The sequence below is a fragment of the Ptychodera flava genome (genome assembly GCF_041260155.1).
Source record: "Ptychodera flava strain L36383 chromosome 23 unlocalized genomic scaffold, AS_Pfla_20210202 Scaffold_24__1_contigs__length_23054250_pilon, whole genome shotgun sequence".
NCBI lineage: Eukaryota > Metazoa > Hemichordata > Enteropneusta > Ptychoderidae > Ptychodera > Ptychodera flava.
This window is the reverse complement of record NW_027248278.1, coordinates 18870483-18885684: the sequence shown is the minus strand read 5'-3', so window position 1 is coordinate 18885684 and position 15202 is coordinate 18870483. Positions and strand designations below refer to the sequence as shown.

At 41.5% G+C, this 15202-nt stretch overlaps 1 protein-coding gene across 1 annotated transcript; it reads right to left on the bottom strand.

The window, feature by feature from the left end:
- Positions 1-12177: 12177 nt before the first annotated feature.
- LOC139124719 (uncharacterized) lies at positions 12178-14972 on the bottom strand. Its single transcript, XM_070690836.1, has 2 exons — positions 13742-14972; positions 12178-12923 (listed from the first exon to the last, which is right to left on the bottom strand). The coding sequence occupies exons 1-2, from the start codon at positions 14970-14972 to the stop codon at positions 12178-12180; spliced, it is 1977 nt and encodes a 658-aa protein (XP_070546937.1).
- Between the last annotated feature and the right edge of the window lie 230 nt (positions 14973-15202).

The following is a 15202-nucleotide window of genomic DNA, read 5'->3' as shown; positions in this document are numbered from 1 at the left end:
TAGGTTCGGCACAGTCACAGTAAACTTGGAGATGGTCGAGTTATCAGAAATACAATATTTGTAGGTCATTGACATGACACGTGTTTCTTTCTTTATTCTCTGCGTATGTGTCTCCCAGGTGAAAGTTGGGGTTCCAGCAGTGAGCAGGTATCATCAACAGGGCAGATTTTATCCCAATAATGATGCTCCCGATTTCGAGGACCATGACTTTCCGAATCCGGGCTACCTCATCACACCGGCTGGCTATATGGTGCTGACGCCACAGACTGACCAACCAAATTTCACCACCGACGATCTTGGACGTCGTCACATCGGTTTTCCGAAGAGTGGTCCTATTCGTGTCATTAACCGAGTCGAGTCATTTCGCCCAGTCAACGTAATCAACCATATAACAGATATATCGTTGTTACATCATCAGTCACCCTCACCTATCGTTACCGCAGTGCTCGACGGCGGATCGGACTTTAACGTCAATTTATAACCAACATGTTTTACTATGCGAGACTATGGCGCAATCTTAGCCTGGATGCGCTCATTCTCACAAGCTTTTGTCCAGGCTACAGCGCCTACAACATGATTGAACGTGGCTGGGCAACTTTAGCAAAGAAACTAGCAGGAGTCATTCTAAGTGACAAGATGCCTGGCGAGTCACAGTCGCCATTTGCCCAGAGGAACACTTTGAACGCAGAAGAGAGACGCTCAAAGGAGGCTCAAGTATTCAATGATGCCATGACAGCACTTAACTCCTACTGGAACAACGTGAAACACAACGGGTTCCCAGTGCTTTCCACCTCTGAGGAATGTGATGGCGAAGTTTATAGACTGTTTACCGATTATCAGAGAGTTCATCGCCTTGTGCAGCAAGCTGGGGCTAAAGAGATACGACAAACAGAAAATCAGGATATCTTCGAGGAATTACAATTTATGTTTCGGCACATTGACAAGCGGATCGGAACCGTTATACTTGCAAAGTGCAAAGACGATTTTTGTGAACACTGCACATCACATCCAATAGAAGCAACGGAAGCAATGGAGCTGATCCAGGGAGACGGTATCCCAGCGCCGATACCAAGTCAAACACACGAGGGGCATTTTGCAACGTTTTTAGAAGCTGTCGAATTTCCCCGACCAACGGCTTACAACGAACATATGCCAAAGTACGGCGAGCTTAGACTAGGATGCTGTCAGCACTGCAAGTCATTCACTTTTACATCGGTCACAGAGAAGTCTCGGCACAACAGATTGTACCATCCGACACGCTAGTTACATGTAGTTAACTGAAACAATCACAACTTGAATTGACAAGCTATTGGTATGTAATGTACATTGCCATTATGTATAGTTGTCGGGTGTGGCTGCCTTAATGATGTCTGTCAGTAATGCATTTCAATTCTGTAATGTTATTCCGACCGAAATAAATAAAATGTTTGCCAGTACATTAAATTAATGCTATGGGTTTTCTTTTCGTTTCCCGTTTTTGGTGAAGGAGGGAGAATGGTGAGGTAGCATGGGTGTGTGTTCAGGAGTACTCTGTTTGCGACGATATGCTATAGGCCCTAGTCCTAAAATTAGGAGGAAAGAGGCATGTCATATCTCTGACTGTAAATAGTTAGTTCCCCTTTATTATGAAAAAAGAACGCAGGACTTTCCTTTCGTTTTAGGTTGGCAGCATCAATTATTAATGAAACTTGCCTCTTTGATATTTAATTTCGACATTGAAATAAGGCCAAAAAAAATTGTGTGTTTCCTGTAACATGCTCTTCAGAAATAGGGTAGGTAGGTAGGAAATTTTTTTTTTGGTAATTTTTTTTCTCTGCAAAAGGAAAATGGGAAAATTTTAATACCCTTTGACAAGAGTCGAGGCATCGTCATTGTCAACACAAAAGATTACATACACAAACTCGACACAAAAACATTTTGGATAGTTAGGTGGGGAGCCTCTTTCACACTTTTTTACATTTTTTCGTGAACGTGATCGCATTTCTCACATGTTACGGAAAACACGCTTGCACAAGCAGTCGCCATTGTTGTTGACGTCATGAAATCACGCGTGATTTAAAACTTTTCCCAGCCAATCTCGCGGGATTTGTTTTCAAGGTAAAAAAAAGTTTAGGGTCGGGGGGTTGAACTAGGGTAGGTCGGGTTACCGGAAACACACAATTTTTTTTTGCCTAACGGAGTGTTTATTGCCACATGCGTGGCAATAGCAAAGTTGACTATTGCCACGTGCATTGGATAGCCATCTCGGCTAATGCCACGCGCGTGCATGGCACGCGTGACGCGTGGGATACCTAACTTGGCTATATTGATACGCACGTGGAATAGCCAACTTTTACACAGAGATATTTTAGGAGACAGATTTTGCAGACTAATAAATTGAATAAAACGTCCTAGTTTTTGTAGAAATTGCTGCAAATGGTTTTATATTTCTAGCACGTTGGCAATGACAATAAAGACTAGTCCAACAATTTTACGAAGGGTCATATTTTCCTGACAAGATCAATTGCCCTCACACCTATGTGAGGACTCGGAGATTTATGTCGCTCGTTTTCATTAGACGTGCCTGTCGGCCATCGAGATAGTCAATTATGTGTCAGAGTTAATCTCAGAATTGTCGATCAAAATCACGGCGTGGCAATAGCCAACTTGGCCAACTATCCCCGGCCTTGAAACAAACTGCTAGCGGGGCCATCACAAATGAAAATCGAGGTTGTTGAAATGAGGGAGGGGTAATCGGGAGAAGTTTTAAAACAGGAGGATCGGACAGATAATGGAAGCAAGGAGGGTAGGCTTGTCTACGTAGATCAGACTGTGAGTCTCTCACTGTGAATAAGAACACAAAGTTGGCATCAAATATCAATGAAATAAACTTTATTGCATTGTTCAAATACGACAACATTCTTTGAATTAACAATGAAGCAAATAAATAATACAATCAATAAGTAAGAATGGTAAAATTAATTTCAGACTACTTGCTAAGTATTGTTTGAAGACTCAGTTTATAACAAAACTAACCAGAATGTTCATATGTTATTCATTATGCTGAAAGGTTTCAGTGTTCTGTTCTACTTCACATGTCGACACTTGTCATTCATTGACCGACGCAGATCTGCCTTCTGTTGTTCGTTTGTTAGATAGCCAGGAAACTGAAGTTGTGCTTGTAGAGTCAGTGCCTCAATAATCTTTGGGTCCAGCATTTCCTTGTCGACAAATTCGTTCTTCGACCAAAATCGACCGCCTGTTAAGTTAGACTTCATCATCGTTTCTTTAGAGAACACTACATCCATGAGCTTTAATACCAGTTTTCGTCCGGACCCCGATGATCGCGCTAGTGCCCTCAAGTACTTCTCTTTGGGAATGGCAACGCCACTGTCGGGTCTACCTAGGATGGCATCCTCACCGTCGACAGCTGCAAAAATTGGCTCATCAATCATCGACATTTGTCGGGACACATGTTCCCCACGGTTAGTTGACGATCCCTGGACTGTAGTGTTAAATGGAGGCGATGCATTATCGTAAGATTGCAGCTCATTGTCGTACGCTTCACGTGCCGTTTGTAAGAGCCGACGGGTGTGACGTTGCTCGTCGAGAATTGATGCCATCAGCTGTAGTATCAAACGTTGATTTGAAGAAATTTTTGCAAGTTCATGACGAAGAGGATCCGATGACTGGGTACATACTGTCTGATCAAGAGGAAGAAATTCGGAAAGTCCATCGAATGAAAAGTCAAGAGGTGATAGCAGTGGAAGTGAATCACGATGCCTTTGACGAGTTTGATTGAGTGGAGGAGACAACGGCTGGCAAGCTGGTTGTTGTGGTAGCATTGATGGCTGTTCATGAACTTGTGGTGATGGTTGCGATGTAGGAGAAAGTGACGGGGGAGCCGGTGGTGGTGTTGGCGGTAGTGACAGCAATTGAGACGATTCGTCGCTTGGCATCGGCGTAGGTGACAGTTGAGGCGTAGACGATGACGCTGTTGGCGACGATGGTTGAGGAAGTACGTCGTCTGGTAACGGCAAAGGTGGTGACGGCGTAGACGATGACGAGAGGGCTGTTGGCGACGATGGTTGAGGAAGTACTTCGTCTGGTAACGGCAAAGGTGGTGACGGCGTAGACGATGACGAGAGGGCTGTTGGCGACGATGGTTGAGGAAGTACTTCGTGTGGTGACGGCAAAGGTGGTGACGGCGTAGACGATGGCGAGAGGACTGTTGGCGACGATGGTTGAGGAAGTACTTCGTCTGGTTACGGCAAAGGTGGTGACGGCGTAGACGATGACGAGAGGGCTGTTGGCGACGATGGTTGAGGAAGTACTTCGTGTGGTGACGGCAAAGGTGGTGACGGCGTAGACGATGGCGAGAGGACTGTTGGCGACGATGGTTGAGGAAGTACTTCGTCTGGCATCGACGTAGATGTCAGATGCTGTGGCTTCGAAGACAATCGACGGGCTAACTTCGAAAGGGGAAGATCGTCATCACTTTCATCTGCTGAACTCGACGATAATCGGCGGCGCTTATTATCTGTTGATAGAGTATAATGATATACAAATTCATACAACGACTCTCTCCGCCTCTTTACCACAACATAGATTTAAGAAGGAGACCCACATTAGCAAACACTGATCTTTACCTGATTTTTCACCGTTGAAATGAATCTTAAACCGACATGTAGTATATGTTTGGGTAGCTCGACAATTGAAGATTATAAAAATTGTGAGAATATTTCAAAACCTGTTTGCGTGTGTTTGTTTTGCTCAAAAATGTGTTTTGGAGTTTTTTTCACTTAAAAAACTGTAAGTACGAGAGAGTGATGGCCATTGGTGAACCGTTCACTGCAATCGATAGTAGGTTTGTTTTTGCACAATTAGCCTTGAAAGTGACACTGCATGAAAACCCAATAATACAGATAAATTCACATTAATGAGTTGCCTGTATTATAGTATAATACACGTGAATTCACATGAATCCACATGAATACAGGCTTGCTGAATACAAGAATGGATTCTTGACTGTATTCATCTGTATATGCACTATTCAGCAAAAATACAGGCAATAATCCATGCTAATACAGTAGGTATTATAGGGTTTTTATGCAGTGTGAGAAGTGGTGAATTCTGAATAAATTAACGGCTTTTGTCCACGTTTGTCATGATATCTTTTGGTTTTGGAACATTGTCGGAATTCTGAGACAAGGTTTTGTAGAAACACTGACGAAATACAATCTGTGCAAAGATGAGGCTAATCCGTCAACGTGGCGCCAAGTTTCACACTCTCCAGAAGTTTCGATACATTGCCAAAAACGGAACGGAGTAAATCGCAGAAATGTGTATGCGACTGTTGGAGTCGCACAAAGTCAGCTAAAATTCCGGTTCTCTCACATTTTCGGTGGAAATTCCCAGCCCATAATGAAGTACAGGACTTGTTACACAATTGTCTGAATTTGTGGTATGAATGAAATGATACATGACGTGAAAATTGAAAGAAAACGAACACTGAAACGGCCATATCGCGGCGTAAGCGTTAGGCTTTATTTACATAACTGTCATTCCGAACTAAATGTGGGGATGACCTTCTTGCTCAATACAAATTAGCGTATTAACTGGGCACTGTAGTGTACCAGTTAAAATCTGATTATCGAGCGAAGAAATGGCTGGCTCTAACGTTCGGCACTGCATGTTGAAGTACGACCACAGTTCACCTTGAACACGGCATGGAGCTAAAAACGGACAGCTCCATGAACACGGTTTCCGACCACAGAGCAGCAGTTTATAGAGTTCCTTCGGGCCCCACCCTAAAGTAAGTAGGATATACAACACTTTTATGTATACTAACCCTAAAACTAACCCTAACCCTAACCCTAAAGCCCTCCAAAAGTTGTATTCGATGTGCTTCTTCCAAAGAGGACTAACATTGTGTTTACATTGTAAATCACGGCACCATCCCAATGTAATATCGCAAAACTGTACGTGCGTTACCCGCATCACGTTCCCTCTGTGCCCTCATAGAATTTACGGTACCGAAAGAGGATCAAAATAGTCTAGGGCTAACTGTAGACAATTGACGCATAGTATTACTTACCGAACATGTCAAGTACTTCTGCTTTACGCAAACCGTATTTCACACGAACAATCGTGCCAACTTCGCACTTTCCCTTGATGCGGGATGCCTTGACTCTCTCGACTTGGCCAATATATTTGGCAGGCTGCAGCAACTTAACGAGTACTTCAGCCATGGTTTTACAGTAGAGAACTCAGGTTGATGCGCTGTTATGACAGGTAATACTTAAGATGATAAAATTCGAAGTGGCTATCTTTCCTTTACCCACAGTCCTTCCGATTATCCAATAAGATCGAAGTGAAAGCAGTAGGTGTGAATTGGGCAACCAATTGTTGTCATCTTGTCTTGTCAGTTTGCAGGGATGTTACCTGTTTCACCGATACATTGTCACTTGATGATGACTCTGGTGTTTACCATACTATGGTGAACACCATTTCCGTACACGAAAAAATCTTGCCAAGATCATGCAATATGATGTCATTTTATTTCGTACTGAAACTAGCAGACATTCATCTGTATCATTTGTGATACCATCACTGATCTCGTGTTATTCTTGATACAGGAAATCAACGATCATCGCCAAATCAAAATATTATTACATATACAATAAGTACAACTAGTATGATAGATTGTCAAGAAATTGCATCTTCCCTTGCCGAGGTCTCTTGTCAGTGTGAGATGGAAGTCGAACAAATGACCCGGAAGACGGAGAAAGTGAAAGCAATGTGCGTACGTTCTTATCACAAAAGTATGATCGGGTGAAAAAACGTCCATCCAGTTCGTGAAATCGAAAAGAATAGATCGCACTCGTAGCGAGAATACAGAAGTCGAATTCGATTTAGTTCGTCGGCTCTATACAACTCATAAGACCCAATTTCACTGCCACGTGGTGATTAGCACAGTAGTTTTGAACTGACACAAGTTTTCTAACAAACTTATTGAACATGTGATATTGAGCGACAAAGTCGTAAGCTGTTTTCACACATTTAGTGTTTGACGAACTGTCAAACGACGTTCGAAGAGCGAAGTGTGACTAGCGTTTTATAAAAGGTGCTTTGAAAAAGAACAATCAGGAAATAAAGCATGATGTTGCCGATACAGTGGGCTTTTGTAGAAAAGTGTGACAAAATCTATACATGTCAACTCGGAAAAGTTGATATTTAGAAATTCGATTTGGCAAGATGCTGGGCTATACATCGACACACGTTCTCGGTCGTCACTCGAAAATATGAAGATTAAAGACAATGAACTCATTTAATATTCATCTCATCGCACATGTTTGTATGGACAAACGAAAAACGAGGCGAGAGTGACGCATCAAGGGACGAACAAATACTCACCTGGTGTTTGACAAACTGTTAAACACCGTTAGTTAGAGTGAATGAATGAATGAACGAATGAATGAATGAATTAATGAATGAATGAATTAATGAAAGTTTGATTTCGGACATACACCGCCGCGTTAATTAGAGCAGGTTGTGTGAGACGGCGCGTCTCAGTCCAAATCTGTGCAAAAGGTAAAGCGAGCAGAACGCGTACGCCACTCTGCATAGCGTTCTTCGCTACGAATGCAATCTTCTTTCGGCAATTTTACGTACCGGAGCGCCAAGGTAAAAGGCACGTCATTTCAGTTTTTGATTATAGGTATCCCCCAAATTGCAGAGGGAATATGGTCAGATGTAAAAGATGGACAATTTCACAGAGGGAGTGTACACGTCACGGATAAATGATCCAGCATTGATATGAGAGTACTCATAAATTGTTGTTCTTTATCGAGTAAAGTTCGGCGATTTCACGAACCTAGCATGCCCAGATACATGACATGGCATGTAATTGAAAGGCGTGGAGAAATGAAGTAAATAAGCACGACATATATTGGTGATTTTACAGACTCAACATCAAGTCATATATCGTTATTTCTGACAGAAATATGTGGGACGTCAAAGTTGGATGCTGATATTTAAATAAATATGGTAAAATCACAACGTTTTTTCATGGGAAATAAAATGTTGCTGACTTTCGGAGAACAGGACCCAGACATAAATTATGCAAATCAAATACGTCACAGGGCCGAACTCGACGTCATTGCTGAGAATCCCACGTTCAAAAATCGATCATCATATAGTCTCACGTTCTACGGACTGTGGGTCAACAAACAATTTGCCGGACCGTAATGGTTGCACTCTTTTTAGAACAATATTTTTATTCAAGCAACGTCTAAATTGACCTTTCAACCCCAAGGGTCTTTTGATAACAAGTCAGATTTATGTAGCATCATTATTGAACGTGCGTGCGGGAGTGGTACGTTAGCCAAGTATAGCCCCGGGAGTATAGCCAAGCTGACGGGACTTTTGTGGAGGGACCGTGCTTTAAACAAATCAAGTTCACGTTACTAACAAGACTTGCTCCAAGTCTATGGGCATATAAATACCGAAAATGATAAACTGAAGGAATAAACTTAAGCAGACTGTCGCATTAGTGGTAGGTTGTTGCGTAGGATCGTGGGATGAACGCATCGGCTTGCTCGGCCAGCCCGTAACTGCTGTTGCTATGCCGAGAAAAGCCAAGCGACCGGAGGCAAGTGTAGTTGCTGACACACAGCTGTTCATAATCGTATATATATGAATGTTTTCGTTTGGCGATTTAAGAATCATAAAAGAATTCACTAGCAATCACACACCTACATGTAATTCACCGTGTTTATTGCCGCGTGATCAATTTTTAGTGATTATAAACTTTTCAAAACAACGCATCCAACTTGGTGTCTAATTGCAATAACTAATTCGATGTTTGATTATGAGTAGATTACTAGTAAGTCGATGTGCATTTTTATTGAATTCGGTATTGGCAATGGGAGAAAGCATTCAACATAGTTTTCATTATCAACATTCTGTACTAGAAATAGACATTCAACAGTAAAAAATAGAAAACATACTTACATTGCCACCAACATAAAAAATTGGTGTCCAACTTTTCAACATCACGTTTCTTTCTGATGTCATTTTTATTTTAGAACTATGACCAACTCTCGATGTTATAGTTGACAAGTATCTTTATTCCATTTTATCATCTTAAAACAACTGCGCGCATCTTGCCGATGACGGTGACACACAGGCAAATTTTATCAATACAAGGAACTAAATATACGCAGCAAGCGCAAAGTCATCGTATGTGTACAGTACGGATTGTGCTACATAGTTGCAATCTTGTATTTCGAATACAGAAAAGAACGGAGTGACATAAATGTTTACGTTTCAATTTTCTCACTATTACAACGAGCCTATAGTGCTGTATGTGTTGTTAAATACTGACTGAAAATGTCATTCAACGGCAACAGCACTCTTGGGAATTCTGATACTGACATAACAAGTCAGACACTGCCAGGTGGCCATGCATGACGCCCACTCTCTGATCTGGCTCTCCGCAAAATCAAAAGACTTGAACACAATAGTTTACTAATGACGTACTAAGTAGCGCGGTTTTCCGCGGTCTCATTATGCATGCAAGCTCATTAAAAGCTGCTAACTGCCTTACCGCCGGTCCCTCCAGGGTTAGAGGTATACCGCGGGAGGTATTGGCGGTACCGCCTATTTGAAAATGACTCTTCCTTAATCCTAGGAAAAGATGGAGACGAATCCAAGATTAGTAAGACACTTTTGGCACCGTTGGATGAAAGAATGGTTACCAGGCTTAAATTCCAGAAGGAAGTGGATCCATCCACACAAGGATATCAAAATTGGAGATGTAGTTCTGGTAATCTCACCTGAAACCCCTCGTGGTAATTGGCCTATGGGTAGAGTGATTGCTGTCCAACCAGGAAGAGATGGACATGTACACGTTGTGAAAGTCCAAGTTGGATCTAATACACTTACGGGACCTATTTCGAAATTGTGTCCTTTGGAGCTAGACATTGATTGACTTTATGATGGACATAAACTGATGAGCTTTGAAATAAACATTTTGTTTTCAATTTTCATGATGTAGATTACATGATTTGTATTACAATCTGTACATGAAATTTTGAAATTAGAACTGCTTCGAACATTATGGACTTTATTTCGATATGCTTCAACATATCGAGGAGGAGGAGTATGGAAAAGAGACCCTTTAGCAAATGAATGAATTATACACTTTGAATATATTTAAATAACAGAGATCCTTAACTTGGTATGAATGCTTGACACGTACAATGAACGTATATGCAAATTAAGCACAACGTATATGCAAATTAAGCACAGAACCGTTGATAGATTTACGTTCTGTATAGCTTTATGCTACTCTGTATTTCTTAAGTTTGTCTGCATAAAATACTCTGTCCGTGTTGGCATTAAAGCTGTTAGAAGAAGTTATCGTCGTTTTGAAGACTTATTCACGCCATTTTGGTAGCAGAGCATGGTTAATGGCTTGAATAACTCTTCAAAACGATGATAATTTCTTCTAACAGCTTTAATGCCAACACGGAGAGAGTATTTATACAGACAAACAAATGAAATACTGAGTAGCATAAAGCTATACAGAATGTAAATCTATCAACGGTTTTGTGCTTAATTTGCATATACGTTCATTGTACGTTTGAAACATTTATACCAAGTTAAGGATCTCTGTTATTTAAATATATTCAAAGTGTATAATTCATTCATTTGCTAAAGGGTCTCTTTTCCATACCCTCCTCCTTGATATGTTGAGCATATCGAAATAAAGCAGTTCTAATTTCAAAATTTCATGTACAGATTGTAATACAAATCATGTAATCTAAATCATGAAAATTGAAAACAAAATGTTGATTTGAAAGCTCATCAGTTTATGTCCATTATAAAGTCAATCAATGTCTAGTTCCAAAGGACACAATTTCGAAATAGGTCGCGTAAGTGTATTAGATCCAACTTGGACTTTCACAACGCGTACATGTCCATCTCTTCCTGGTTGGACAGCAATCACTCTACCCATAGGCCAATTACCACGAGGAGTTCCAGGTGAGATTACCAGAACTACATCTCGAATTTTGATATCCTTGTTTGGATGGATCCACTTCCTTCTGGAATTTAGCCTGGTAACCATTCTTTCATCCAACGGTGCCAAAAGTGTCTTACCAACTCTTGGATTCGTCTCCATCTTTTCCTAGGATTAAAGTCAGTTGAATCCACAGACTCTGGTGCAAATTGTCCACCGATCTGCCCATGCAGAAAATGATTCGGTGTTAGGGGTGTGTTGTCTGCTGGATTTGCTGATTGATATGTCAATGGTCTAGAATTGATTAGCGCTTCAGCTCCTGTAAACACAGTCATCAGTTCTTCATCTGTAACATCAGCTTTGCCCAAATTGCATAGATAGCTCTTTTAGCAGCTTTTATCATGGTTTCATGTACACCACCAAAATGTGGTGCAAGTGGTGGATTAAAGTTCCACTTTATTCTTCGATTGGCAGTTGCTTTTCTGATCCGGTCTTGATCCAACAGTTTTACCAACTGTCTCAGCTCCTTATCAGCTCCCACAAAGTTACCACCATTATCGGACATCATTTCACATGGAAGACCTCTCCGGTTCGTCATCCGGTAGAAAGCATTAAGAAATGAGTCAGTGTCAAGTCCAAAGGTTATTTCCAAATGAACTGCCCTTGTTCCAAGACATCTCTGCGTTTTCCTCATCTTTGAACAGTAATAAATGGTCCTGCAAAATCCGTTCCTGTATAGGCAAAAGCTCGTAGTGATTTCTTCAGTCTGAATTCTGGTAGAGGGGCCATTATTTGTTCTTCTGCTTTCGCCTTTCTTCGTTCACATTCATTGCATTTCTTCTCCCATTCTCGAATTTCTTCTCTGGCAGAAATTATCCAATATCGAGTGGATATTGCTGATAATGTCTGATTTGTGCCTGCTGCATGCTTTCCTTCTTCATGGTAAAACTTGACAATAAGCCTAGTTACCCAATGCTTCCGTGGCAAGATGATAGGGAAACGTGTATGATATGGTAGACAATCTGCATACTTCAATCGACCATCACATCTTATCAGACCATCGCTATCAAGCCTAGGCTGAAGTACAAGTAACTTACTGCTTTTGGGTAGTTTCTTGCCATTTGCCAGTGATGAATATTCTTGTGAAAAGGCTTGCATCTGCATCTTTCTTATTATTCTAATTTCTGCATTTTCCAGCTCTTCAGGCAACAGTTCTCCTGTGCTTCTTTGATTTGGCTGACAGTTTTCCAGAAACCGATAAACCCATGCAGTGATCCGTTAAGTCTTTTCCAACAGGAGAAGTGTATTGGATCGAGTCGCCAATTAGCATCTTTCTCAGCTATGTTCATGTATGATTGACTCTCTGGAGTGCAATCATTCTGTAGATGTACTTTGCTTGTATGTTGGATACCTCTTCTCGTTTCTGTGGTCGATTTCTCTGATACTTTGATGGTGTTTTTAGGCCAGTATACTTCTTCTTTGCATAGAAAGTCTGGACCATTCCACCACATTTTGTTGTCAACCAAGTTCGATGCCTGTACACCTCTTGTTGCAATGTCAGCTGGATTGTCTTTTGTCGGGACATGCCGCCACTGATCAGGACTTGTAGAATTCTGTATTTCACCAATACGATTTGCACCAAATGGCTTAAAAAGTCTACTACGTCCTCTCACCCACCAAACAACATCCATGCTGTCTGACCAAAAGGTTGACTGCTTAAGTTTGGTCTCTAAAGCTCTTGAAGCGGCTGTGGCCAGCCGCAAGCCCAAAATTGCTCCCATCAATTCCAGGCGAGGAATACTTGTAGCTTTTAAGGGTGCTACTCTTGTTTTTGCAGCTACAATTTGGCTGTGTACCGAACCATCATCGTAAGCATATCTTGCATAGGTCACTGCACAGTAAGCCTCTTGAGATGCATCTACAAATGTATGCAAAGTCAACAATTTGTCTTTCTCAGAAGGTAGTTGTAGGCATCTCGGGATTTTGATATTGGCAAGGTTATTAAGTTCAGAAAACCACTTGTAACCTTTTACCTCTAAATCTGTAGCAGGTGTATCATCCAGTCCAGTCCAGCGCCCACATTTCCTGGAGAAGGATTTTTGCTCGGATAATGTAAGGTGCCAGCATACCAAGTGGGTCAAACAGTGTAGCAATCTTTTTTAGGAAGTTGCGTTTCGAGAATACAAACTTCTCAGGCGGATTTAGTTGAAATGTGAAGACATCTTCTTTTGCCAACCACATACACCAGGTGTCTTCAATTTCGGTTTGCTTTCATTAAAGTCCATCTTGCAAGCCCTATCTTCTGTGGGTATCTGTGACAATACTATTGGCGAATTCGATAGCCACTTATGAGCATGCATTACCAGCTCTCTTCCATAATTCAGATAATTGTCTATAAAGTTCGATGCCTTGTTCGTCATTCATCACAGAGTCCATGCCGTCATCCATATATGTTGATTTCAACACAGTTTCTGCTGCCATAGGAAGTTCATCTTCATTAGCTTTTGCATGTGTTTGAGTGACAAACTGAGCTTGAAACGGTGAACAGTTTGCTCCGAATACCACACGCTTGAACTCGTACACATCTGGTGGTTTATCTGTTTGTAGCTCTCTCCAGAGAAATCTGAAGTATGGCCTGCTTCCGGTGCTATCTGTATCTTTAAATACATCTCAGAAATGTCTGAAACCAAGGCAACGGGATTTTCCGAAAACGGAGAAGCACATCAAATAGGTCACGCTGCAATTTAGGACCTTGGTGTATAATATCATTCAGAGCTATGTCTTCATACTTGGCTGAAGCATCGTACACAATGCGAGTTTTTGTTGTAGTTCTATCAGGGCGTACTACTGCGAAGTGCGGGAGATACCATTTGCTTTGGTTTGCTTCAGCTTCTGGTATCTTGTGAACATATCCTTTGTTCACATATTGTCTGATATTTTCAACGTACGCTTTGCCAATGTCCTCGTTCTTTAACAACTTCTTTTCTGTATTCAAAAGTCGTTGTTTAGCCATATCATAGTTGTTTGGTAGTTCAGGGACGTCTTCCCTCCAAGGAGTAGCTACCTGGTATCTTCCATCTACAAACGTGAGTGAATTTTGGACCTTGTGTAACGCAATTTGGTCATCTCTGCTCAGAACTGGAATTTCTAATATATCTGGAATATCCTCAATCTCCCAAAACTGCCTTAGGGTGTTGTTGATCTCTGCGAGTTCTGACGAGTGCTTCACAAAATACGTATGAGCGAAATTTGTCTGGTGCTGCATCTTATCTGCATTACTGCAAACAGTGTTGCCAATACATGTCCAACCAAGAGGAGTCAGTCTTGCTATTGGTTCACCAGGACGTCCTCTGATGTCTCTGTATGAATAGTGAAGATCGGCATAGTCCATACCAATGAGAATATCAATAATTGGTTTGGAACCACGTTTTGGAACGCTGATACCATCTAGATGTGACCATCTTCCAGCATACTTACTCCAGTCCACTACTTGCATGTTGCCCGTCACTTTATCTGTAGTGAAGGCTGTGACTTTCATATCAACTCTACCATTTACACTTTCTAGTCCGATTTCCACTGGCATTGTCTCAAAAGTCTCAATTTGTCCATTTAAGACATTCACATTCACTCGTTGTGGCTCACCTTTAATACAAAGTTCAGCAGCAATGTCAGCATTGACATAGGTCTTTGTACTAGCGTCATCCAAAAGTGCATTCACGGTAATTCTGCGATTCCCATTCTTCAGGATAACTGGAACAGTACGAAGTGCAGTGAAATTGGCTTGATGGGTCGACTTTGACATCATTGTTGTATTAGGCAACTGACCTGATTTGCGTAGACGCTCCTCCTCCATGGGGGATGTAGCTATATCATTACATGCAGCATTAGCCTTTTGTTGGACAGAAGTGTTCAGCATACCCTTGTTAGAAGTGCCACAGGGTGCAACATCTTCCCTATTTGGACTCATATGTCGACTTGGACTGAAACTTTTGTGCAAAGTCTGTTATGGTTGTCTCTGCAGCCATTTATTCCACAGATTCTTGTTCGACGACACATTTTACCTTGGTGATCGTCTCCTAAGCAACGATAACATAGTTTAGCTCTTTTTGCAAAGTCCCACCTTTTGACAGCATCCATTTTCTTGAACTCCTCACACTTCCACACACCATGATGATTGTTGCAGAACTTGCACAGTCC